The sequence below is a fragment of the Protopterus annectens genome, chromosome 14.part0, assembly GCF_019279795.1.
Source record: "Protopterus annectens isolate FY-2018-M chromosome 14.part0, PAN1.0, whole genome shotgun sequence".
Taxonomy (NCBI): Eukaryota; Metazoa; Chordata; order Ceratodontiformes; family Protopteridae; genus Protopterus; species Protopterus annectens.
In genome coordinates this window covers 1,141,667,897-1,141,692,805 of record NC_056748.1, presented here as the reverse complement: position 1 = coordinate 1,141,692,805, position 24,909 = coordinate 1,141,667,897, and the positions used below count along the sequence as shown (strand labels likewise).

The 24,909-nt window shown below is 40.0% G+C and overlaps 1 protein-coding gene across 6 annotated transcripts in view; it reads right to left on the bottom strand.

Moving 5' to 3' along the window:
- ENTPD1 (ectonucleoside triphosphate diphosphohydrolase 1) overlaps positions 1-24,909 on the bottom strand; it is a 1,310,478-nt gene that overhangs the window by 308,783 nt on the left and 976,786 nt on the right. For all 6 annotated transcript variants that reach the window (XM_044056932.1, XM_044056929.1, XM_044056930.1 and 3 more), the window contains exon 3: positions 23,562-23,679. In XM_044056932.1, coding sequence (XP_043912867.1) covers positions 23,562-23,679 — 118 coding nt within the window. The remainder of the gene's footprint in view (positions 1-23,561; positions 23,680-24,909) is intronic.

Here is a 24,909-nt window from a genome sequence, read left to right as displayed (position 1 = left end):
AATGGACTGGCATCCCACCTAGGATTCTCTCTCTGCCTTATACTTGTCGCATGCCACAACAGGATCTAGTTCACCTACAGCTCTCAAAAGGGAAAAGTGGGTGTCAGAAAATTAATAAAGGCAACTTTTTATTTATATCATCTGGGAATGAAGGGCATCATGTTGGGTCACATTATTTCCAGAGGAAAAAAGGAACAGAAGGAGGGCTGTTTGGCACTGGCAAATGATAAAAGTAATGCTCACAGAAATTATAACCATTTCTGGTTTCTAGTTATATGATCATTCCAATTATTACTCAATAAGAATATTTATTTATTCCAGCATTAAACGTTGGTACTTTTGGGGGGAGTCTGGTTAAATGAGAAGAAATTGACATATTAGAAATAATTTCCTAAAAACATGCTTTTCTGTAGGACAGCAGGCTACATCTGAGATTATGGGCAATGTTGTTATGGAAAACATGGGCTTTCTGAACAATGTTATTCATGCGAATTCTTTGGAGCAATAAAAACATCTGCTCTTACAAATCTAGATACTTCCATTCCAAACACTGTTAATGCAGCTAACTAAATGATTCGAAAAGGAAGTTTTCCAGGAATCTAGAGACTTATTAGCTTCACAAGGGCCATGAACATTCTTAATTACATATCACCTTTGGTTGAAAAGGTGCTGCTCCATAAAAAGGTCTCTATTAATATGTTACAACAGACATAAGTAACACAATGTCAAAATGGACAACTGGAAAACATCTCTCACTCAAGTTAGAAGACAAAGAACCAGAACATATAAAACTTCAGTAAACATCAAATAGCACAACTTTAACAGCATGCAACACAGTTTTACAGCTTTGTGAGGTAAGGACCTTGTGGAAATGCAGATTACTCCATTACCATATATGTTGTCAGGCTATTTTATTTGTTGTGGACAAAGCAAATATTAAGTATATCTTATCTTATTAATGATGGCCTCCTTCATTCTGCTCACAGCTACAAGCTGCTGCTAATGACATCACTATGGATTATGCCGCTAATGACATCACTATGAATTATGCACTGAAATAAAAATACAATACATTTTCACAGACTCATAAGCTGAATTGTGAATCTTATGGGCAGGTCATGCTTACGTAACCTAGTGGATTTATTCTGAAAAGGTCACCAAAGCAATGGCTAAAGACAAAACAGCACAGACCACATGCCTCTACCTGCCAAAATATTTGACACAGTTCCCACACGGGCATAATAGAAAAGCAAAATAAACTTGGAATAAACTCCTGTGTTCCCCGCTGGTTTGCTAACTGGCTCAAAGGCAGGATGCAGGTAATCAAAATACTGATAGTTACCTCAACAAAGGACCAGTCACCAGTGGAGTCCCCAAGGGTTCTGTGCTGGGGGCCTCTTTTGTGTGGCATCTACTTTTATGAAGTAAAAGTCAATACCAAAGGGCTCTGATTAAGTTTGCAGATGACTGAAAGTTAGCAACAGGCATCAAATCCCCAAATGGCTTAGCCATCCTGCAGGAAGGTTCGTCCCAAATAAACAACTGGTTGTCAAAATCATGGTCTGAAACTTAGTGCTAAAAAATGCATTATGGTATTCTTTGGGAAGTCATCTATCTCAGGGAACTACCACATTAACAATATGCCACTAAGATTTGGGAACTTATGTGGACAGTAACCTACCTTTTGACCAGCATGTTCTATTGTTGTAAGAAAGTCCTATATTGCACACCTTATAAACAAAGGGATTATGTCTAGATCTAGGGATGTCATTTTCCACCTGTACTCATTCCCAATTAGGCCAGTCATCAAATATAATTCCCCCTTTGGCATGAATCTGTCCAGAGACATGCAACCACTGGAATGCCCACAGGGAAACCTTACTAGAAGGATACAAGTGTTAAACACGTCCAATATTTGATTTATGTTCAGCCACTGAATGAAAATTCAGTCAAATGGTTAAACACTGAACCATGTGCATCAAATGTTCACTTACCAAACAGTCATTTCAGGGAAGAAGTGAGATGGGGAAAGTAACTAGTTGTCCAACACTTCCCTGTCTGCCCTTTTCCCCAGTGTAGTGTGGTCTTGGAGTTGGCATACTTATTTGACATTTGTTGACCGGGATAGTCTGACTGGGACAGAGCCCTTTTTCAGCGGAGGCCCAAGCTCCAAAGTACAAATATGTATATAAATGAAAATACAAGTTACAATAGTTTTAAAATACAAAAAGGTTAGTAAAATAATAAAATGAAAAGTTCTGCAAGTGAACTTTAGATGCTTAGGTTTTGATTAAATTTTCATTTGATAGCTGAACATAGACCCCCTACATGGACTGAATACAAGCCTTGTCACTAAATTAGGTATCCTACAGACTGCTAAGACGCGACTTGTATCTGGCATACAAGAGACTCTCTGACCCCACTACTCATGGATTTACTGCACAACAGCAAGTCAAATGGCATCAGAAATGCTCAGTCTAGGGGTCTAAAACTTTTCGGCAGCAGGAAAAGAATGTTATGGAGAGACAGGTATATCTCACAGGATACCACTTCTGTCAAACAGACTCCCTGTCTACATAAAACAAAGTTGATTCTTGTCCATATTCAAGCGCAACCAAGATCTATGGATGGGAAGCAGAAAATTTATCTAGGGTGGCAGGACTGCCCCCTGTACTATTAAAGGACAGAGGCTACGCCTAAATGTTTTATCCCATGCATATGTCTCCTCAAATTATCTAGGGTATGATCCCAGTTATTCTCATTAAGGGTAACAAATTATTGACCGTGAGATGGGTAAGGCCAATCTATAACCAGATGGGATAGGGTATTTTGAACATGAAAAGGGAAGTTGGCTAGGGCTAAAATTGCCCGCAAGGGCAGATAGCCTAGTACTTACCTATGAAACTTGACTGCTGTAACCCTGTGTTACTATTTTGAACTTCCCAATTGTAAATCAAGATTATTTTTAAAGTAAGTCAATGACCAACATCTTCTGACTAAGGGGAAGTTTTTTTCACAGTCTGGGAAGGCACTGTTTAATATATTTGTCTCATTTTGTTTTTACTACAGATATTTGTTTTTAGTATTAGGTTCCTTGATTAGTGTTATTCTTCACGGTAGTACATTCTAGATATGAAGTTTTAAACAGAACTGGATCAGATATTGCCTCATAGACCAGTTGTAATGACCTTAAGTAACTTATAAGCAACAGAATATAATGACAAATCCTGAAGTCTTTCTGAATATTTTATGTTTTGCAACCCCATGATTTTTGTAGTGGAAAAACTGTTCTGTCTATTTAAGTTCTTTCATGTGGCTTGTTTGAAGGCTATAAAAAAGTAGCAGTGTGTTCATAACAGGTTGAAGCAGTAAAGTAAAGAATTCACAATAATCTCCCTGCAGTGATTAGACAGGCCCTTTGACATTAAATGGGCTGCAGAACAAACTTTCCTGGCTTTGGTAAGATACAAAGAGTGCAAAGTTAAAACTGTCTACTTCTGTCCCTAAATTTTTAACAGTAGTAACTGTTTATGATGTGAACATTTGTCTTTGTCAGATCTCATGATATTACATTTACTGACATTAAAGGTGATGTCATAACTATTGCACCAGGTGCATATTTTTTGCAGACAATACTAGAGTCCTTTGTCGTTTTTTAGTGGAGTAATGATGTTGCCGTAGCAGGCGAGGGAATACTACTGTTGTGTGCATCTCCTTATAATTTAAATCAGTCAATGTCATGTGTTTGGCATCGGGACTTTTAACTATTTGTCCAAAGCCTGCAATGACTGGAGCGGAAATACAACGGATTTTTAGTGGTGCGTTTTAGGGACTGATGTAGCACAAAATTTCTGCTTTTGTGGGATGAGAAGGTTTAGTATATGGGCTTGTACATTTCTTTAATCAGGACAAACATTAACGATGAACAAAGTAAAATAACAACATTCAAAGAACTGCAGAAATGTATTTGCTTGTGATATCATGTGTTTTCACTCATTCTGAAGTGCTGACTGACTTGAGGAGAAACTAAAACAGATCTGGACAATGTATTTCACTGCAACCAGTGTCCTTCATTAAGCCTCCTCAGTTCCATGCAAAGGTGTAGGTAGAGGTTTAATGTGTGTGTTAATAGGGCAGGGCAAACTAAAACAGATCTGGACAATGTATTTCACTGCAACCAGTGTTTCCTTCATTAAGCCTCCTCAGTTCCATGCAAAGGTGTAGGTAGAGGTTTAATGTGTGTGTTAATAGGGCAGGGCAAAGAGTATACGGCATCATGCCAGACCCAGCGAGATTAAAAACATAATTCTGAAATGTGCCTCTGGGTTTTCAGCTTTCAATTTCAGGTATTAATTGTTGAGCATGATTGACTGAGTGTATATTCATGTGCACCAAATAAGGGAAAATGCTAACTTTTGGGGCAAATTTACTTCTTATATGGGCAAACAAATGAAATGGGCAGATTAATGTTTGTTAATTTACTGAGAATCTACAAAAAATTCAGAGGCTGAAATCCCATGTGACATACCTCATTCAGCTCCTGGTAAAAAAACTTAACATAGCGTTTTGTTTTACTTCTTATGGTTTATTGCTTAGTTGATGCCCTGCTTCGTTCATTGCTGGACCTGAGCATTGCAAATGACACCACCTTCTGAGTACCTACCTTGTAACTGCATGATCTAGTAACTAACACACGAGTGGATATGCTAACGAGCTGTGAGTAAAATGCATCCTGAACTTCAGGTTAGATGCATACATAATCCATTTGCGTATTGTGCAGTCTTGTGAGTACTTCTGGTTTATAGAATGAAAATGCATTTTTTGTTTCTGTCAAGGCTAGGGTTACCACCTTTCATTGTGGTAAAAAAAAAAGACCAAGGCCACACCCCTAGCACCTCCCATCTCCTTTCATCTCTCACCCACATTCCACCCATTTTGTGATGTCATTGTCACATCAGATGAGGAGGAACACCCTCTTTTTTCTCCATTTGAGATCTTTTTTTTTCTGCCGATTTACTATACTTTTCAGTAAAAAAGCAAAGTAGATCTGCAGATTTAACAAACTCCGATAGTCTGTTTCTTTTTTTAAACAAAATACCAGAGTTTGTACAGTGTTTTCTGGGATACCAGATGATCGGTTTGATTTCTAGGTAGTATGACAGGAAAAAAAAAAAACGGTTAGGTGGCAACGCTAGTCAAGGCACATGTATAGAAAAGCAGATATAATTAAATTAGCAAGGTGAACTTTTGAAGAGTGAGCAGATCACAATTAATGACTTGAAGTAATCAATGAAGGCTTTTGACATAGAAGAGATTGATTTGTTTTGAAGACAATGATCCACATTTCAATTTTAAGGAACGGGAGGGTATGGATCTTAAAGCCTGGATCAGGTAACCAAGTTTTTATGTGCGTATTTACATATACACAAAGTGTTGCAGAGTGGCTATTCTAGAGATCAAAAATACTGTTGTTGATGTACTATAGATTCCATGTGGCACTGCAAACACCTGATCGCTGCACATATAATTAGTGTAATATGGTGGTAAATACTGCTATGTGAATCACCCTCTCAAGTACTGCTTAAAATCTAGGCTTATAACACACAAAGACAGAGACACTAACCTCTCCTGAAGATGGATTTTTATATACAGAGTGGGCATCCTGGGGGATCCTTGAACATATTTAATTGTGGAGAACCAGGAGCCTACCTATGGATACACCTCAGGAACGGAATACTGAAGGAGTATGGTATAAGGAACTTGCTTGTGGAGGTGTAAGAATTCCATGGCAGCCTGCACTAAACTGGAGTACAAGTCTGTGGACTGTTATAAACTGAAGTATTTCTATTAGTGCCTGTCTAACCTGAACTCTATGCATGCACTGACTACAATGAACACGAGTAAAGTGATTCTGCATCTGCTCTATATCCAAGTTTTTATTTTTATCACTGTAAATAAATTGCACCTGAAGCAAGGAGGCTGTCTGCAGTGTGTGCTATGTACTGTAGTATGCATTAGATGATAAGAGTCAATAGGTTATATGAAGGAATATACACAAAGGAGAAGGAGGAGGCAGGACACTGAGACATGAGGGAGGGAAGAGAGAGAGAGACCTTTCAACCCTGAAAAGAGGATAAATGAACTGCAGGTAGAAAAATCTTTAGGACCAGTCAATGTTTTCTCGAAGTTACTGAACAATTTCAACTCCAGTGCTGGAAGTAGTTTAAAGGGAAGCAGAAAGTGTACAGACTTCGAAAATGCAAAATGATGTAACAATTGCACTAATCCCAAAATTAAGGGAAAACGAATTAGAAGCAAAGCATTAATACAAACTCTGATTGTTAAATATAAGCACTAGAAAGAGTAGGTTTCAGTTCAACTAGATCAAGCAGGTTTGTGGAAAGTAGGAGGGTCTTGGCCCATAGAAAGGTCACCTATATAGTATTTTAGTTTAGTAACAGCAGGCATCTTTTAATTTTAGGTTGAAAAACAGACTTTGTATTATGCCATTTATTTTTTAACTCTATAAAAGCAGGGTTTTCAGAGAAAAGATAAAAGGACTTAGAGAAAAATGTACTCATTACCTGAAGAAAGATTATACATAAACTGCATGTTTTCTGATCATTTTAAAAATCATGAAATACTACATTGACATGTTCTACTGTCATTACTCTCATTCAGCTGAAAAGATAAAATAAACAAAGTCAATTCAGAGTACTACAGGTACTGCAGTGGGGACGTAGTAGCTATGCAGATGATGTTCCATTATCGACCAAAATGCTGGAGACATTAATAAAGAAAAGTATGACAACAGAATATATACCGTCAGATGCCTACACGCACACACATGCACACACACACACACACACACACACACACACACACACACACACACACACACACACACACACACACACACACACACAGGCAATTACATCTCATATAGTTTTTCTGATCATCCTGAAGCAACAGTTGCTAAATGGACATATTTAGGAGTCACTACTGACCATTAACTGCTTCCTAGACTATGCTGAAGCAGTTTATTCAGCACACTTACTAAGATCTTGGGACATTCTTCTGCAGGGTCAACACCTTTTGAACTGCTGCGCAGCCAGTTCTACTATCCAAGATGCTCCATGGTGCACATCTATCAAACCACACCTTCAGTAACTCATGAAAATCTTACAAGATAATCATACCCCCTGACAAGTGCCCATATTATGGCAGGTGACTCCTCTCAATATGATGCAGCAATGGCCGCACCTGGAGGCCCTCCTGATTGTCAAGTTCTTCATGCTGTAATGCAGACTGACACCAGCTATTCAATGAAGCAACCTGACTTTTGCTGTCTGCATCCATGACCTCAATTTCAGTCACTTCCCAAAGCAGATGACCTTAGGTAAGAGGTTAGGGACACAGGCTTGACAGGTAACTGAAGAGCTTCATCTTATGACTCCTCTCTCACACCCCCAGGGTAATATACAACAGTGACAGCAGCAGTGACACCACTGCAACAATCCACTCCCTTCTCACCTACAGAAAGATTAATTCACTCTTTACCTGCAGAGAACCATAATTTACTCCTTGGAAAAGCTGATTTCATCCTATCTCATTCATCCTTAAATCACTCAGGCAAATTCTGGAGATTACAGTCACAATCTCAAACAAAAAAGGTGCAAGAAAATTCTTAGATAGCCTCCAGACATCCGTGAAAATCACAAACGAGATGTGGGATGATCTATATACCTTGACTGAGGCCTACACTCACCAGGGATGAATTCAACTTGTACAAGGACAAAACAAGACAGGACTATATTTCTCACACCCCCTCATGTACTCCACTTTTTGAAAATGCAAACCACTACCCCAATTTGTCCATCCAGAGGTACTGACCCACCAACATTGAAAAGGCAACATCCTGAGAAATCCTATAACTTCAGCATTTTTTGACAGAGCTCATTCATTCCTGTGACAGTAGAACTGTTAAAATACCACAGAGCCCTCTTCTGCTAACATGGATACAGCTCTACTCCCCCAGCCATGCATTTGTCACTGCCTCCTCAGAAAAGGGCACGGACACTGATTTCAAGCTTTTCTCACAATCTTCCTTCAGCATCGCATCAGTGTCCCAAGTTAAGGTGAACATGTCCTTCTCCCTTATTGAGAACAACCTGGGCAATATTCTGTTTAGCTCTCTTCAGACAACAGTTGGCTTGTAAGATCTTTTTTTATGCCACCTGCAAGTTTTTCCTCCTTGCCTTGGCACATTTATCGCCCACCGACACTTTTATGTCAGCATTTACTGCAGCTGCTTCCTTCCTTGATTGACTAGGCACTCCCCTACAACTACTACAAAGGCAACCCCTCTGTTTACCTTAGCTGTTAGTGTTCACTACTTGGTCATAGGGCTGTTGCAATGCTAAGATCTGACCGCATTTTGGCTACAACTCCTTGCTGCTTTTTCATCTAGTTTGGTCTTAAAAAGGGGTCACTCAGATGACAAATCTCTCATCTATTGAGGTTTATAAGGGAAGATCTCATGGAGGTAAAAACAGAAGTCATCCTAGACAGAAACAATAGCTAGACATTGCCCAAATATCTTCATTACATCTGGGATTCCAAGGCTGCTTGTATACGTTGTCATATTCTGTGGTATCTGACTGAAGTGTGGGGAAAGTCCATTCAGAATATTTGTTTAAAGACATGGTATTTAATTCACATTTTCTTTAGGTAGTGTTTCAGTTAAGCTGTTACATTTAGTGCAAATAAATAACTGCAGGTTTAAGAGACCAGTTGGTATAATGGTTAAGGTCTTCGCCTCCCATACAAAAGGTTTGATCCTGACCTCAGACCAATGCCTGTTTGGAGTTTGCACGTTTTCCCTGTGTCTCTGTGGGGTTTCTCCAATGTCCGATAAACATGCTGAGTGTTTCCATCTCAAACTCACCAATGAAAGGAGCTGTGAGCAGCAGCACAGACTCTACATGGTGCCCTATAGGGGGAAGAGTTGTACAGACCAACTGATTTGGGCATCGACTATAGTGTGCAGTATCCTCAAGCTAGGAGAACACGGATCATGGACTGCATGCCGTGGCAGGGCTAGCCACTCAACAGTGTATAATATGGCTCTAGGTGATTCGGTCATGTTGACTAATATCGCCAAAATGGGCATGGGTAGTTACTGGTGATAAGTTGGGTGAGGACCTGGCCATCTCTGACCTATGCCAGGGACCCTTGCTAATGGTGGGAGGGGTATATGTGCCCCTATTGGCCAGTTTGCACCTACCATAAAGCCCAGCAGCCCTGGGTCAATAAGCTACTGGCTATCTGGTGTCTAGATGCCCAGCCTGGGTTACCTGGGCTAGCTCTGTTGAGCAAAAGCTGGGCATAAAACCAACAAACCTGCCAAACATGAAGTGAGAACTGCTATGCTTAATGTAGGTAAACTGACAGGATGCAGCTTGGAAGTGGATGACATGATGATATGGAGGAGACTGGATATTCTATGTATCCAAGAGATGAGATGGAAGGGCAGTGCAGCAAAGCCACTTGGCTTGGGATCCAGACCCTATTACTCAGGAGGGGGACAGGCTAGAAATGGTGTAAGAACTGTGGTAAGAAAGGCAGTGAGGGATATAATCAGAATTAATGACAGACTCATGGCAATCAGACTCCAGTGTAATGATAGGGCAGTATTCATAACCTCAGCCTATGCCCCACAGCAGGGTTGTCATAGTGAGGAAAAGAGTGCATTCAGATAGCAGTTGCAGGACCTACTAGATAAAGCAGGTCAACATGCAGTGGTATTGATAATGGGTGACTTGAATGCACATAATGGGACAGACAGAACAGGATATGAGGACTGTCTGGGTCCACATGGGTGGGGCAAAAGGAATACAGGAGGAGAGGCCATTCTAGACTTCTGTCTGGCAAATGGCTTGACAGTAGCCAACACATGGTTCAGAAAGAGAGTGTCACAGGATCATATACAAAGGTAGCCAACATGCAACTCAGGTAGACTTCCTCCTAGTAAGGAAAAGGCACCAGGGTAAAATCCATGATTCCAAAAGTTATCTCTAGTAAAACAGCTGGCCCACAGCATAAACCACTAGTTGCCACAATCAGCTGCAAGCAGTAGTCAGAGAAGGCTCTAAGGTCAACAGAGACCAGGCTGAAGACCTGGAAGTTGACTGGAGAGAAAGTACAGCAGTTCAAGGAATTACTCAGGGCTCGAGCACCCCAAGAGTTGAAGAAGAGTGGTAGCACCTAAAACAGCATGTGTTAGGACTACAGAAAGGATATGTGGCCGAGCCAGGTATGGAAATAACGTACATAAGGAAAGCTGGTGGTGGAATGCAGAAGTCCAGGAAGTCATCAAAAGAAAAAAGGAGTGCAGGAAGAAGTGGGAGACAGAAAAGACTGACCAGGCTAGGAAGGACTACTGATTGGCTAACAAAGAAAAAGTTGCAATAGCAAAGAATAGGGCATCGGAGGCACTGTACCAACTTCTGGAAAGTGACTCAGTAAAGGGTACAAAGAAACTATATCAGGTTGCAAGCCAAAGACAGAAAGATAAAGAAGATAGTCAGACATCCTTCATAAGGGATGCCAGCAACAACCTGCTCACCAGTCCACAGGACATAATAAGGCAGATGGAATGAATATTTTCAGCAGCTTCTGAATGAAGAAAACCCCACAGAAGCTGTACTGCCCCAGAAACAGCCTACGATGAGAGAAGAGGAGGAGCCCACCCTAGAAGAAGTAAGAACAGCACTAAGGAAGATGAAGTCAGGGAAAGCAGCAGGCTCAGATGAGGTCACAGCAGATATGATAAAGATGCTGGGTGAGATAGGGGAGAAATGGCTCCCGAGGGTACTAATAGCACTGTGGAGAGAGAGGCATATCCCAGATAATTGGAAAATAAGCATACTCGTGCCAGGGTACAAGAACAGAGGGGACATCCACAACTGTGGGTAGTACAGAGGCATTAAACTCCTGTCACATTGCATGAAAGTTCTTGAGAGGGTGATTGATAAATAGATATGCACAGTAGTAGAATGTAAGATGGGAGATGAGCGGGTTGGATTCAGATCAGGATGCAGCATAACTGACTGGATGTTTGCTGTGAGGCAGATACTTGAGACGAAGCTACAGATGAGGAGAGAGTCCAAGTGGGCATTCCTAGACTTTGAGAAAGCATATGACAAGGTCCCAAGAAAGCTGATCTGGGAAGTAATGTGGTGGTTTGAACTCCTAGAAATATTGGTAGAATTAGTGTAGGCTATGTACAAGGACTCAATTTCTCAAATATGACCAGTGTTTGGCCTCACAGAGGGTTCCCAGTAAGAGTTGGTGTACACCAGGGTTTAGCTCTGAGCCCACTGCTGTTCATAATGGTGATGGACTACATTAGCAAACAGGTCAGAAAGGGCATTTCAACAAAGCTGCTGTATGCAAACAATGTAGCATTAAAGGTAGACTCTGAGCTAGAACTTCAGCAAAGGACAGGAGAATGGAATGCAAAACTGAAGGCACATGGGGTGAAACCATGCACAAATAAGATGGTGGTAATGGCAGTAAATTGGGGAAATCAGAAGAAGCTGAGAATAGAGATAGAAGGGAAGATGGTGTAACAGGTAAGCAGCTTCAAGTATCTGGGAGGAGTGGTTGAGGAGAAGGGAAGTCTGAATAAAGAGGTCAAAGCTAGAATCAGAGGGGCTGCAACCAACTGGCACAGTGTCAGGTGTAGTCTATGACAGAAGAATGTCAAAGAAGCTGAAATGTAATGTCTACAAGTCAGTGGTGTGACCAGTACTACTGTATGGTACAGAAACCTGGGCAGTAAAGGCAGAATAGTTGAAGAAGCTAGAGGTGATGGAAACGAAGTGCCTGAGAAAGGTGGTAGGATGCACACTGCGGGACAGGCGAAGAAATGAGGACATCAGAGCAAAAGCCAAAGTAGCTCCAATTGCAGAAAAGATCAAAGAAAACAGATTACAGTGGTTTGGACACATGCAGAAAAGAAAACAACAATCTGGTAAAGAAGATTTGGAGCAGACAGGAAGAAGGTAGGAGGAAGCAATGACATCCAGCAAAGAGGTGGATGGATTGTGTGAAAGATAATCTGTGCCAGTCAGGCATGAGTGTTGAAGAAGGCAGGAGTGTGGCACTGAATTAAGAGAGTTGGTGACTGTTCACATGATACCCTGACCCCATGTAGGAAAAAAACGGGGCTGATGATGATGATGATGACAATCCCAAGGTCTGTCTAGCCATTGCCCAAGGAAGCTGTCCAAGCACGCTAACAATTCATGCTCAGTTGACAGCTTAGTACAACACCAGACCTGAATATCCAGAGGGTATAGCCTCAGGTATGACACAACTAAAGAGCCAATGACTTTTGGCCAAATGGACTCTAGTCCCAAGTATACCATGACTAGCACATATGTCCAAAAATTATTTGAGGTTCAGAGAAGGCAAACTGTTCTTATCAGTTACTTCCCTTCAGGAATCTCCATCATGCCTCACCGAGCACTGAAGTCCCCCAGTAGTATTACAGAGCCACAGGTGATACCATAATGAGCACTGCACCCACGGTGGCCAAGAATGCTGAACACTATGAATGCCTCTTACATGCTTATACAGAAACAGTTTTTTTTTCCTTAATACAACTCAAAGCCGCACTGAAGGTATCCTCTCAATTACTGGTGCAATCTCCAACTGAATGACACCTAGCTGGGAGGGGGGGCTTATAAATGTCCTTATAACCACCAAGGACCTCCCCTGAAAGACAGTCCCAATTCAAGAATTCTGGTTCCAGAACCAATGCTGTGAGCACAAGTAAGACCAAGTAAGTAAAGCTGATATGTTCAAATTCCTGCACAATCTCCTTTCTCATGAGTCAGGTGCCATTCCACGTAGCAGCCAGTTTCCATTGCAGGATCATCGTAAGACACACAGACACCAACAGATGGACAGACACAGACACACAAACACACACACACACGCACACACACACACACACACACACACACACACACACACACACACACACACACACACACACACACACAGATACACACACACACATGCATACATTCACATGCACTTTGTAAACAAATTTAAGAGCAATTTGAAAATTACCAGTTCACCAACCTTCAGATCTTTGGGACACAGCAATAAACTGGAGCTACTGATGAAAATATCACAAACACAAAAGGCAAGCAGACTCCTTAAAGCAGATATCCTAGTTAGGACTGCAACGTGGATATCCCACCACTGCCAACCAATATGTAATGTGGACATCCCACCACTGCCAACCAATATGTGACACCCCACCACCTTTGGGCCAGTAATGAAGGAACCTCAATCCTCACCACTGGGACCAGTGGGGGACGTTCACTGGGAAGAGAACAGGTAGACACACAGTATCTCCAGATGCATCTCTCTACATCAAGCACAATCAAGCACAAGTGCCCTTAAGAACACACAGAGAACATAGTCAGTCCAGGGCTGGTTTCTCCCTTTCTCCAGATACCCAATAAGACTCCCAATTGGCACAGCTATAGAGTTGAAATCTCAGCTGAGTGTCCAAGCCAAGAACTCCAGCACCCTCTCTGTCCAACCAGTGATTCATGTCCCTGCCCAAGTAGCTGACACACACCCCTCTTTGAGATTTGATTTACAGGCACACACACACACACACACACACACACACACACACACACACACACACACACACACACACACACACACACACACACACACACACACCTGGGAAAAGCAGGCACAGGTTTACTAGCTATGTCTCTTCTTGTTCATACTATAAGGTAGTTATGACTGCCACCAGACACTCCTGCCAGCTAACTTAAGGTTCTTACAAGGGTACCCACTATACTGAGTGAAATTAATATTAATTCAAATGGTAGATTGACCAAGAGCAAGGCTATTAGGAATGGCCCACACAGTGTCACCAAATATCATATAGTCTCAAAACTTAAATATCTCTACAAATATCAATCAAAATGAAAGGTTTAAATATATTTAAAAATAAATAATAAAAGAACAAGAAAATAGTAAGGATATATCCACAGTGACATCAGAGTTCAAATCGCAGGAAATATTTAAAATAACGTTACAGGACAGGCTCAGACAAACAGAGAAAAACAATATCTAAACTAAGCTTCACTATATTCCTGACTGAATCTAAGAGAATCACTTTTCCATACTTAGAACAAGGCAGATGATGTGGTGAATGGTCCTTCTTGTTATTAGGCCCAAGACAGAATACAGAATGCTTCATCTCACAAAGAGATTTCTCGAAAATAATAATATAGAAAATATTACTTCTGAGATAGCTTGCAGCATGACATCACTTCTGGTCATCTGACTTCTAGTTCCAATGCAAACAGTCATTGCTGGAAGCTGGCAGGACTTAGCACCTACCTTTAAAAATACGGATCAGTGTCATTTCTTCGAAAATTCCTGACATAGGGTACAAATCACCCAAAATCCATTTCACCGAAAATAGTACTGACAGTGTATATGCCCTTTTCCCCCACTGTAGTGCGATCTCGGAGTGAGAATATTAAAGTAGAGGGGTGGGGGGGGCGTATAACCTTAGTAGGTGGGGGACTATGCCCCCCACACCCCCCTACTTTAATAGTCTCACTCTGAGATCGCACTACAGTGGGGGAAAAGGGCATACGCACTGTCAGTACTATTTCTGGTGATTTGGACCCTATGTCAGGAATTTTTGGCAAAATGGATTTTCGACGAAATGACATAGACCCAAAAATACACACACAAGGGCTTTTGCTCAGATCTGTGGCAGGTGCTGGAAGTCATAAAGCAATTGTATACCACCACACTTCCAAGTAGCAATTAGTTCACCCCAAAGACAATACAGAAAGCTTCATAGTACAGACTTTGTGTCTCTGTCTGCATTGAAACCTGTAAGATAGCATCTTTATGGCCCAAAGTGATTTAATTTCAGATATATTTTAAAGTTTGCTGGACTGAGGTTAACCTCCTGATTTCCAGTTTCCTCTATTAAAAACATATACATTTAAACAGTTACAATAGTGCATGTATAGTTCTGTTTTCTCCAGTAGGGTACACTGTGGATACATTTCAAGCACAACACTTTACAAACACCTTTTCAATACAAATGTCTGTACAAATCAGTTCGATATACACAACATACAATTCTAATACATTTGTAACACAAGCATCTTGTATAAATCAGTTTGATATTCACAAATGACATATAATTATTTCCAATATTTCAGCTAGATGTGCTGGCAGTACCTCCTTTCTTCATAAGGACCTCACCTGCAACAGTTATTACTGTAAGGCAGCAACGCTAACCACTTCAGAACTGTGAATTCCAACAATCCAAAATTTAAAAACATTTTTTCAGGAATTTAAAATGAGGGGATGATATGTTAATTAACTAACATTAAGATATTACAGCCTAGAAACCACTACAAAAGCATGCAGTTGTTGTATGTGAAATGTTCACATAGCTGTAGGTATCTGCCATAGTGACTGTAAAGTCTTTTGATCATTTTATGACACAAAGATATTTAAAATAGAATGACACAAAAAATAATGGTTAGAAAATGTTAACAATTTCAGTACCATACTAGAACAATAAAACTAAAAGAAAATTAAGAATTAGTGAAATTATTATAGCATGTTATTGTAGCATAGCTAAACAACAAAATTCACAAGGCTACACTTTTTCTCCGAGACTATCTATGCAACAAAGATGCATTCTTCTGCAAATCACATTTGAATTAATCTAATATCAGTATGATACCCAATGTATTAGAATTAATAGCCCACAACAAAAGTAAACGCAGTGTGACTGGTTTTAAATGCCAGTGTTTTGGGTTCAGTCCTGACCATCCCATTGTGGTCTGTGTGGAGTGTGTGTGGTGTCCGGAGTCTGCATGAATTTACTTTAGCTAACTCTACCCTCCTTAAACTCTTAAAAAGCACACTGTTTTAGTGGGTACACAGAGCTGTCCAGATATAGCAGATTTAATTTTGCCTTTGCACTACTGAAAAGGGCCTGTGATGTTCCAATTCACTTATTCAGATAAAAAGTAAAGAAAAAAATTTATAAATACATAAATTAAAAACCCGAGCTTTGAGGAAATTATCTGTTTCATTAAATGCATCATGTTTTGAACAAACCTAAACACTCCAGACAGCTTTTAAGGATGAAAATGCAATACATTGAACAGCAAAATGGATAAGATGGAAAACACAAATTAAACTTACTTTTCCATGTTTTTCCAGACCTTCAAGCCAAAAATGAATGCACAATATTTTAGTCACAGAAATGCTAACTACAGAAACTTGTGTCCTTTCTCCTGTAACATTTTTTAGATTAAATGAATCCTGCTGCAAAGCTGAATTATTGTTTCAAACTGGTTGCGACTTTATGTCTCTGCACTGCATGATGTTTAGTAATTTCACTCTAGCAATGGCAGCGTTTGTTTATAGTTCCTTTCTTTTCTCAAAAGATACCAGCAGTGATGAAAAATGTTGAAGTGCATCATTATACTTTTCATATGTTTATGTCTACAGGGAATTTCATTTCTGGATATAATCCTGATGTTAAACCTCTAAGTGGCTAACAAATAAAATACGGATAACATTTTTTTAGATTTTTAGTTCACTGTTGACTTTTTATAACCACACGCACAAAATGATGTAAGCATAAAGTGCTGGCGATGATTTGCACACACCAAAATAATAATTTTGGGTAATCAAAACAGCATACTTCTTAAGAAAAACAGTTACGTACATCGTGGTTTCACTAATATATCACTACATGTGCTAGTTTTCAGTGTAGGGTATTTCACCTGTAAGGCATACATGGCAAACTGTCTTACTAGGATACAAGACTCCCTTGTTCATTCACTTATGTGAAATAATAGCTTATACATAATTTAAGTAATCGGGCATTGTGGAGTCACTCTTTCTTGATGTAATGTCAGGACTTTTCAGCTTCGAGAACATTCTCAAGGAGTGGTGCTTATATCAAAATTAATTGCAAAAATAGCATTTGCATCAAGCATTGTAAAATGTGATACGATATATGGGACTCTCATCACTAAGTGTTGGATATTTACATTTGCTATGAAAAGCGTGACAATAGACTAACAAAAGCTTAGAATAGAATCTTAATTTTCAGTAAAAACTTAACTCTATTAATTTTCATAACTGGATGAAAACTTTGCAAAATTTAAATGACAGTATTGTGAGGGGCAAATCAGTTGTGTACCTGGCTCCTAAATATATGTCATAAATGCAAACAGATGCAACTGGTCATCTCTATATATTCTACATAGCTGTGAATTTCTGAAAGTATATCAAAAATTTGTCTCTCTCTTTCTTTCTTTGAAAGATGGTGCTTGACATAGCCAATGGGATTCTAAAATATGTTTGATGTGGGTAACATGCTAGGCCAAACATTTATCCCATGCCTAACTCCATATGATGACTGGTAGAGCCATATTCCTGATTTTAAAAGGGGAATTTGGCTCACAACTACAAAATGCAACATTATAATCCCCTAAATTGCTTTGCTTGTTTTTTGTTTTTTTTACAAACTTTTTTACTAATTCTCTTATTTTTTGTATGCTGGTTTTTCTGTATGTATTTTACTTCTGTGGAGCTTTTCTCCCCGGGCCGCTACTGAAAATGGAAATATCTCCAGCTAGACTAGCCCAGTCAACAAATGTAAAATAAAAATAAAAATAAATTCATTGGGCAGTTGCAGTTTACTAGAGCTCTACCTGTAAGAGAGAATTGGTACTACAGACAATACACAGTGGGATGCCACACTGACTGCAGTAGCAGATTTCACATACAGGTGATGCTGTGCAGCTAAATGAGGGAGTTGCTTTCGAGGGTGGCTGTGGACTGTGTTCATGTGTGGTAAGGGAATCCAAGACATCCCTGAATTTTACTGGAGAAGGCTCAAGCTGTTACAGTCACCAAATGTGATGATTACGCTAGAGAAGAAGCCTCTCTACATGCCCATCTCATTCTGAGGACAGTAAGAATGCATGCATGATACTTGTTCTACCTGTCATGCATGCATTCTCATGTCAGTCATATAGATGGTGTTGCCATGCAGCACTGCAATATGGGTGTAGAGCTCCACCTGTAGGATAGCACTGATACTGCAGGTGGACTTAATAACTGTAGTACCAGTGCTGTCAAAGGTGGAGCAGTAGTGCCAGTTGACTTGGGTTGACTCAGTGGGTCAGCCAAGGCCTTAGCAAAGCTCATTATTTCGCAGAAATAAGTAATGTGGTTTTATTAGCATAGAATGTTTCAAAATGGCATTCCCACTCCTTGCATATTACGCCTCTATTACACTGTGTAACTCAGTGTTGTATAATAATGTGTAGAATGTACCTCCCCCTCCCTCAATGTTATATCATTCCTGGGGGGGGAGTTGTAAATAAGAATTGGGTTAGCATTACTGAATAAAACTGGCTCTCAGCTATGCTATTCTAACCCTTTTGGAATCTGGCACTATGTTAAAGTATGTTTTGCAACTTACAACTAAAAGGAATATCTCCGGCCATCACCTGAAGACACCCTGAATTGGCCAGATTGCCTGGTACTTTGAAAAATTCTACTGAGAAGACCCCCCCCCCCAACAAGATCGTGTAAATGTATGTTGCTTAACACTAATTAAATGTAGACATGATGTACTATCTATAGAGTTAATCTGCCCTCCCATGTGTGCATTCTAGCAGCCTACCACAGACCGTTTGCCCTCACCCCCCTCCTGTTATCACTACCCTAGAATATATTTAAACCTAAGACTGGTCCAACTATCCCTACTGTTTGCCATCTTCTTCTACCATTAGGTGGCAGCATCTACCAATATAAATCCTAGATATTCTTTATAATCCCAACAAGTTTTATTTTTTTCACAAACAGTTGGTTATGAGTTAATATCCTTACACTGTAAATATCTTCTCCCCCCTGCAAAAAAGGAGGTGGGAGTTTGGCTTAATGGTTAAGGTGTTTACCTTAGAAACACAAGGTGCAGGGTTTGATTCTCACATGGGGGTAATTGGCTAGGCTTAAAATGGTCCCCGAGGACAGTTAGCCTAGTACTAATCTATGAATCTATAACCACCCTCTGTAAAGGCAGCCTTCTTTTTCTGGCTGGAAATATTTAGCTCATACCTTGTAACTACAGCCTTTAAACTGCTCTTTGCTGATACTTTTTCTGCTATACTCACCTCTAGTGTGCTTTCCCGTACCGTTTGCCCTACGGGCTCACTCCCCTACCCTGCCCCCAAATCTCACCCGCCCCCAGTACTCCTAGCTTTATTCCTATCTTACCCCACCCTCTCAGCCTAATTACCCAATACCAGCTCCCCTCATTACTCCTCCCACCTACAGCCATCCTTCTTAAACTCTGTAATCTGTGCTCCACCCAATAATTATAGCCCCCTCCTCTTTCCTTACATCTCTAGAATACCTCCATCACTTTTTAAACCCTTTCTTTTTCATAGCCTTCTCGATTTTCCTAACCACTCATACCACACTCTCTTTGCTCCAACATGCTCTCCTCATGTTATCACACCCTCCAGTCTCCTCTTTCTGTTCCTACTTCCCTTATACTATGCTGCCTCATTATTCCACCTATGCTTGTCCAATACCACCTACAAAGACAACTACCATACAAACCCACCTTCCCCCTCACTCTTACTCCCATTTCCACTATCTCCTCTTATCTCATTCAGCCCAACCCTCTGCACATATTCCACCCTAAACTCTTCTCCTCTAAAGTCAAGATACTGTCACCTGCTCCAATCTATAATCTACCAAACTTCATGCCTGGCAGACCAATATGGCTAAAGGATATCTCCTTCAACAACCTAGTCCAAGCTGGTGATATCCATCCTAACCCTGGTCCTACATCCTTTATTAACACTCATCCCTTACCCTCTTCCTCCTATCTCAACACCCTAAAGATCTTTACAATTACTGCACAAAGTCTAAACAACAAAGCACACCAATTTCAAGCTTGGTTAAGCCATAACCAACCAGATATCTTAGCCAGCTCTTAAACCTGGCTCAAGCCCATTATCTCCAACTCTGAGATTCTGCCCCCAGGATTTCCTTGTCTCAGAAATGACCAACTAAATAAAAAGGTGGAGGCACTGCCCTAGTCTACTCCAACCTTCTTACCTTAATTCCCCTCCAAATTCCAATTCTAGAACACTGAACTAACTGCTGGAATTCTAAAACTAAATAAACATAAAAATATCTGCATCATTGCACTATATATCTCACCTGGAAACAATATCTCTACACTTGAAAATATTCTCCTATGTGCCTCTACTGAGATTAACTATGAAACTCATATCCTTGGTGATGTGAATATTGACTGGAATAAAATCAATTGCCCCTCTCCCTCCCTATACATTAACCTCTATAACTTCACTCAAATAATCCTCTCCATCACTTGACCTAACAAAATAAACCCTCCCGGATCCACTATAGATTGGATCCTAGTCTCAGATCCAAATAAAATAACCAATTCTGGCACAATTCTTGATACCTTTAGTGACCACCTCCCAGCCTACATACATTGCTCAACTAGTTCCTCTCCACACCAGCATCAGTACATTCAAACTCATACCCTCAGTAGCTTCAACCCAACTACATTCTCAAATACTTTCAAACAGATGAACTGGCAAATTCTAAACATCCTTCCTCTTGACAAGGCTATAGAATACTTCAACTCCGTCTTCCTTAACACTTTAAATTCACTAGCCACACTAAGAAACAAAAGGATAAAAACTAAAACTGCTCCTTGGCTATCTAAAGAGACAAAACAGATTATGCACCACAGAGACAAACTATGGAAGCTTTACCAAAACAATAAACTGGACAATACCTTGCTCCAATATAAACAGCTCTGTAACCATGCAAAACGACTAATCAGCAAAGACAAAAAATCCTACTATATCAAACTTCAGTCCAATAACAATAAAAATCCCAAAAATTCTGGAACTCAATAAACTCGCTCCTCAATCCAGGCTCCAAGAATAATCCTTTTCCTGACCCAAGTAAATCTGATCTCGAACTAGGCTCTGAATTTAACTCATTTTTCATAGACACTATTACTACCCTCACCAATACATTTCCCAATAATAACCCAACTGCTCTACACTCTTCCCGTTCTAACTCACCTCATCTGTTTGAACTCAAACCCATCTCCACCAACTTTTATAAAAAAACTTTTGTCCAAACTTAAACCTTGCTCTAATGCTCCCAACAATATTCTCTCTTCCTTCCTAAAATGTGCTGCTAATGGCATTGCATGCCCAATCAGCATCATTATCAACCGATCCATAAAAGAATCATACGTTCCCAAACTCTGGTGCTCAGCTTATATTCTTCCTCTTCATAAAGGAGGCAAAAATACCAGCATCTCAAATTTTCGCCCCATTGCTTTGCTCTCACCAATCTCCAAAATCCTAAAAAAATGCATCCACCTCCAACATATGCCTTTCCTGACCCAAAACAATCTTCTCACTCCTACCCAGCATGACTTCCGTCCAGGCCATAGCACAATAACCACTCTACTCTCTTTCCTAGAAACTGTCAATCAAGCCTGAGATTCAGGCCAGTTAGTTTCTACTGTTTTACTCGATCTGTCTAAAGCCTTTGATACTATTTCCCACAAGCACCTTCTCTGTCATCTCTCGAACCTTAATCTCTCACATAATGCTTTATCCTGGTTCTCCAGCTATCTATCAGACAGATCACAGGCAGTCAAATGGAAGAACTCCATCTCTTCCTTCCTACCTACCCTAACTGGTGTACCACAGGGATCCATCCCTGGGCCAATGCTTTTAAACATCTTCATCAATAACTTTCACACGGCTATTCCTGATGCTAAAATCATTCAATACACAGATGATTCAAACTTAGTCTGCTCTTCCTCAAACCTCTCTGAATTGCTGACTAAAACCCAAACTGCCTTCTCAACAACTGAAAACTGGATGCGCCAAAACCACCTCTCTCTCAATGCAAATAAATCAAAGATTCTACTATTCCCTGCCACAAAGACCCTCTCCTATGATAAAAACAACTTCAAAGTCTATAGTCAAACCAACTCACCTATAGAAGTAGTCCCCTCTGCCAAACTATTTGGCATTACTGTCGATGAACACAAAGTTTGATATTCACATTCAACAAAATATTAAGAATACCCACCAAAAGCTAGGTATGCTGTATAGGAATAATCACTTTCTCTCCAACTCTACCAGGCAAACTCTGGCCTCGACTTATCTTCTTCCTTCCTTATTATAAGGAGCCCCTCTCCTAACCAACCTGTTCTCCTCTATCACCTCTAAACTAGAAAACTATTACAACAAAATCTAAAAATACCACCCATCACTGCCTAACCTTACAATCACTGAATTGGCTTGAAATCCCAAACTACCTAGACTATCTCTAACTCACTGCTGCACATAGACTCATATTTCACCCAACAAAATGTCCTGCTCTAACATCCTTCCCCCTTATACACCCAACAGAGCTCTCAGATCTGAAAAATAGAACTTAATTACTATCCATAAACCTAAACATCCTGCTGGCCAACTTCTCCTATCTTTCTCACTAGGCAAAAAATGGAATTCCCTTCCCTCCACACTAATAACCATACCAAACTCAGAAAACTTCAAAACCCAACTATTCAAACTGTCCACTAAATGGAGATGTACCTGCCTTCACCCAACCTAATCCAAGGGGCTTCTTGCTCTGGTTCCCAAGCTCTACAACTCTCATAGTTATCTTCCTGTGAGCCTATCTAAGCTCTCAACAATTTCTATAGCTTCTCTCTAAGCTCTCACCTCCTACAGCTACCCTCACACAGCCCAACCTTGTAAATATTGTAAATAGCATTCTACTGTTGATGTGTGTATGTAAAACGTATTTACATTTTCTTAAAAGGTTTGTATGTAATCTGTTTCCACACCTAACACATATCCGTTTTCCTCAAATGAAACTGTATGATCCCTACCTTCAAGCTTAATGAATCTGTTAACTATGCATGATACTGAATGCTTTTATGAGTAACTATTCTACATAAGATCTTTAATATTAACTATCATTTGTATCTAAATTGTATAATGCATCTTGGAGCTTTTCTCCCCGGGCCTGCACTGAAAATGGGTCAATTCGACGCAGTGGACTTCCCCAATAATCAAACTGCAAGTAAATAAATAAATAAATAAAACACAGCACACAAGCAAAAACTAAAGCAAAACCTATAATGAACTACGCACTTTCTTCCCAGGTTCCAAGGAACTTCTTCAAGGCTGCTTTGACTGCCTTTTGTTTTTGTTTTACAGTTTACTTCACCTTAAGCTGCATGAAGCATATGTTTTTTTATGTTTGTTTCAGTTTTAAAACATTTATTCAGGATAATTCAAGGAACATCACAATATGTTTTTCAGCCTGAAATGGCTGCACATACTTAAATGGTTATTCCTTCTTACCATTGACGTTACAATGTGTGACCTGTTTTACAACCCCAGTGTCATTTTCTTTTTCTCCTGGCCACGAATACACAAATACGCTGGTATGAGATGAGCCAGCATCCAAGACGATGCCATACTGCAAACAAAAAGAAATACATTTTTTTATAACTGTTGGAGTTGTTTGTAATACATAAAACAAAGTTATGGTATATAGTGTAATTTAATATATGAAAAACTGCTGTGAATGATTCACTGCATACGTTCTTAAGTTCTGTTGGGTATATTCTGAGCCATTGCTTAGCTCGAATCAAAATTTGCAATGTTTTAGTCTACTTATTAATACCAAAATGCAACCACTCATTACTTAGCAATATAATTTCACTTTTAGGTGTTTCTAAATTCATTTTCAGAGAATAAACAACTTAGCATGATAAACGTTTTTAATGGACTGTGTTCTCACAGCACAGACACGGGTACACACAGCAAAGCAATAACAAAGTACAAATAGAAACCATGTCAGCAGTGATTGTTTAAAGGTAATGCCAATCTTATTTTTGGCAACTGGCCATATAAGAATCTGCATATATTTCCACATATTTCTAGATGCCCAGTACATAATTTCTGCAGTTTTCTATGAATTGTGACTCTTCAAAATAAGATTTCTGTGAAATTAGTTTTCAATGGATATTCAAAATGATTTTGGTTCAGCCAGCTTTTCGACCAAATGCATGGATCCCATATATGAATATGTATTATGGTGTGTGTGTGTGTGTGTGTGTGTGTGTGTGTGTGTGTGTGTGTGTGTGTGTGTGTGTGTGTGTGTGTGTGTGTATGTGACTGATGGTGTGATGATGAATGTTGTTAGTGCCTATGCTCTGCAAGTTGGGTGTGCGATGGAGAAGAAAGAAACATTTTGGAGTGATTTGGATGAAGTGGTGGTGAGTGTAGCCAAGGGCGAAAGACTGGTGATTGGGGTGGATTTCAATGGGCATGGTTGGTGAAGGGAACAGAGGGGATGAGGAAGGGATGGGTAGGTATGTTGTTAAGGAGAGGAATGCAGAAGGTCAGATGGTAGTGGATTTTTGAAAAAAGGAATGGCTGTGGTGAATACATATTTTAAGAAGAGGGAGGAGCATAGGGTGACATACAAGAGTGGAGGAAGATGCACACAGGTGGATTATATCCTATGCAGGAGGGCCAGTCTGAAGGAGATTGGAGACTGTAAAGTGGTGGCAGGGGAAAGTGTAGTTAGGCAGCATAGGATGGTGATTTGTAGGATGACATTGGTGATCAATAAGAGGAGTGCGAGAGCAGCACCAAGGATCAAATGGTGGAAGTTGAAAAAGGGTGATTGTGAGGTGGTGTT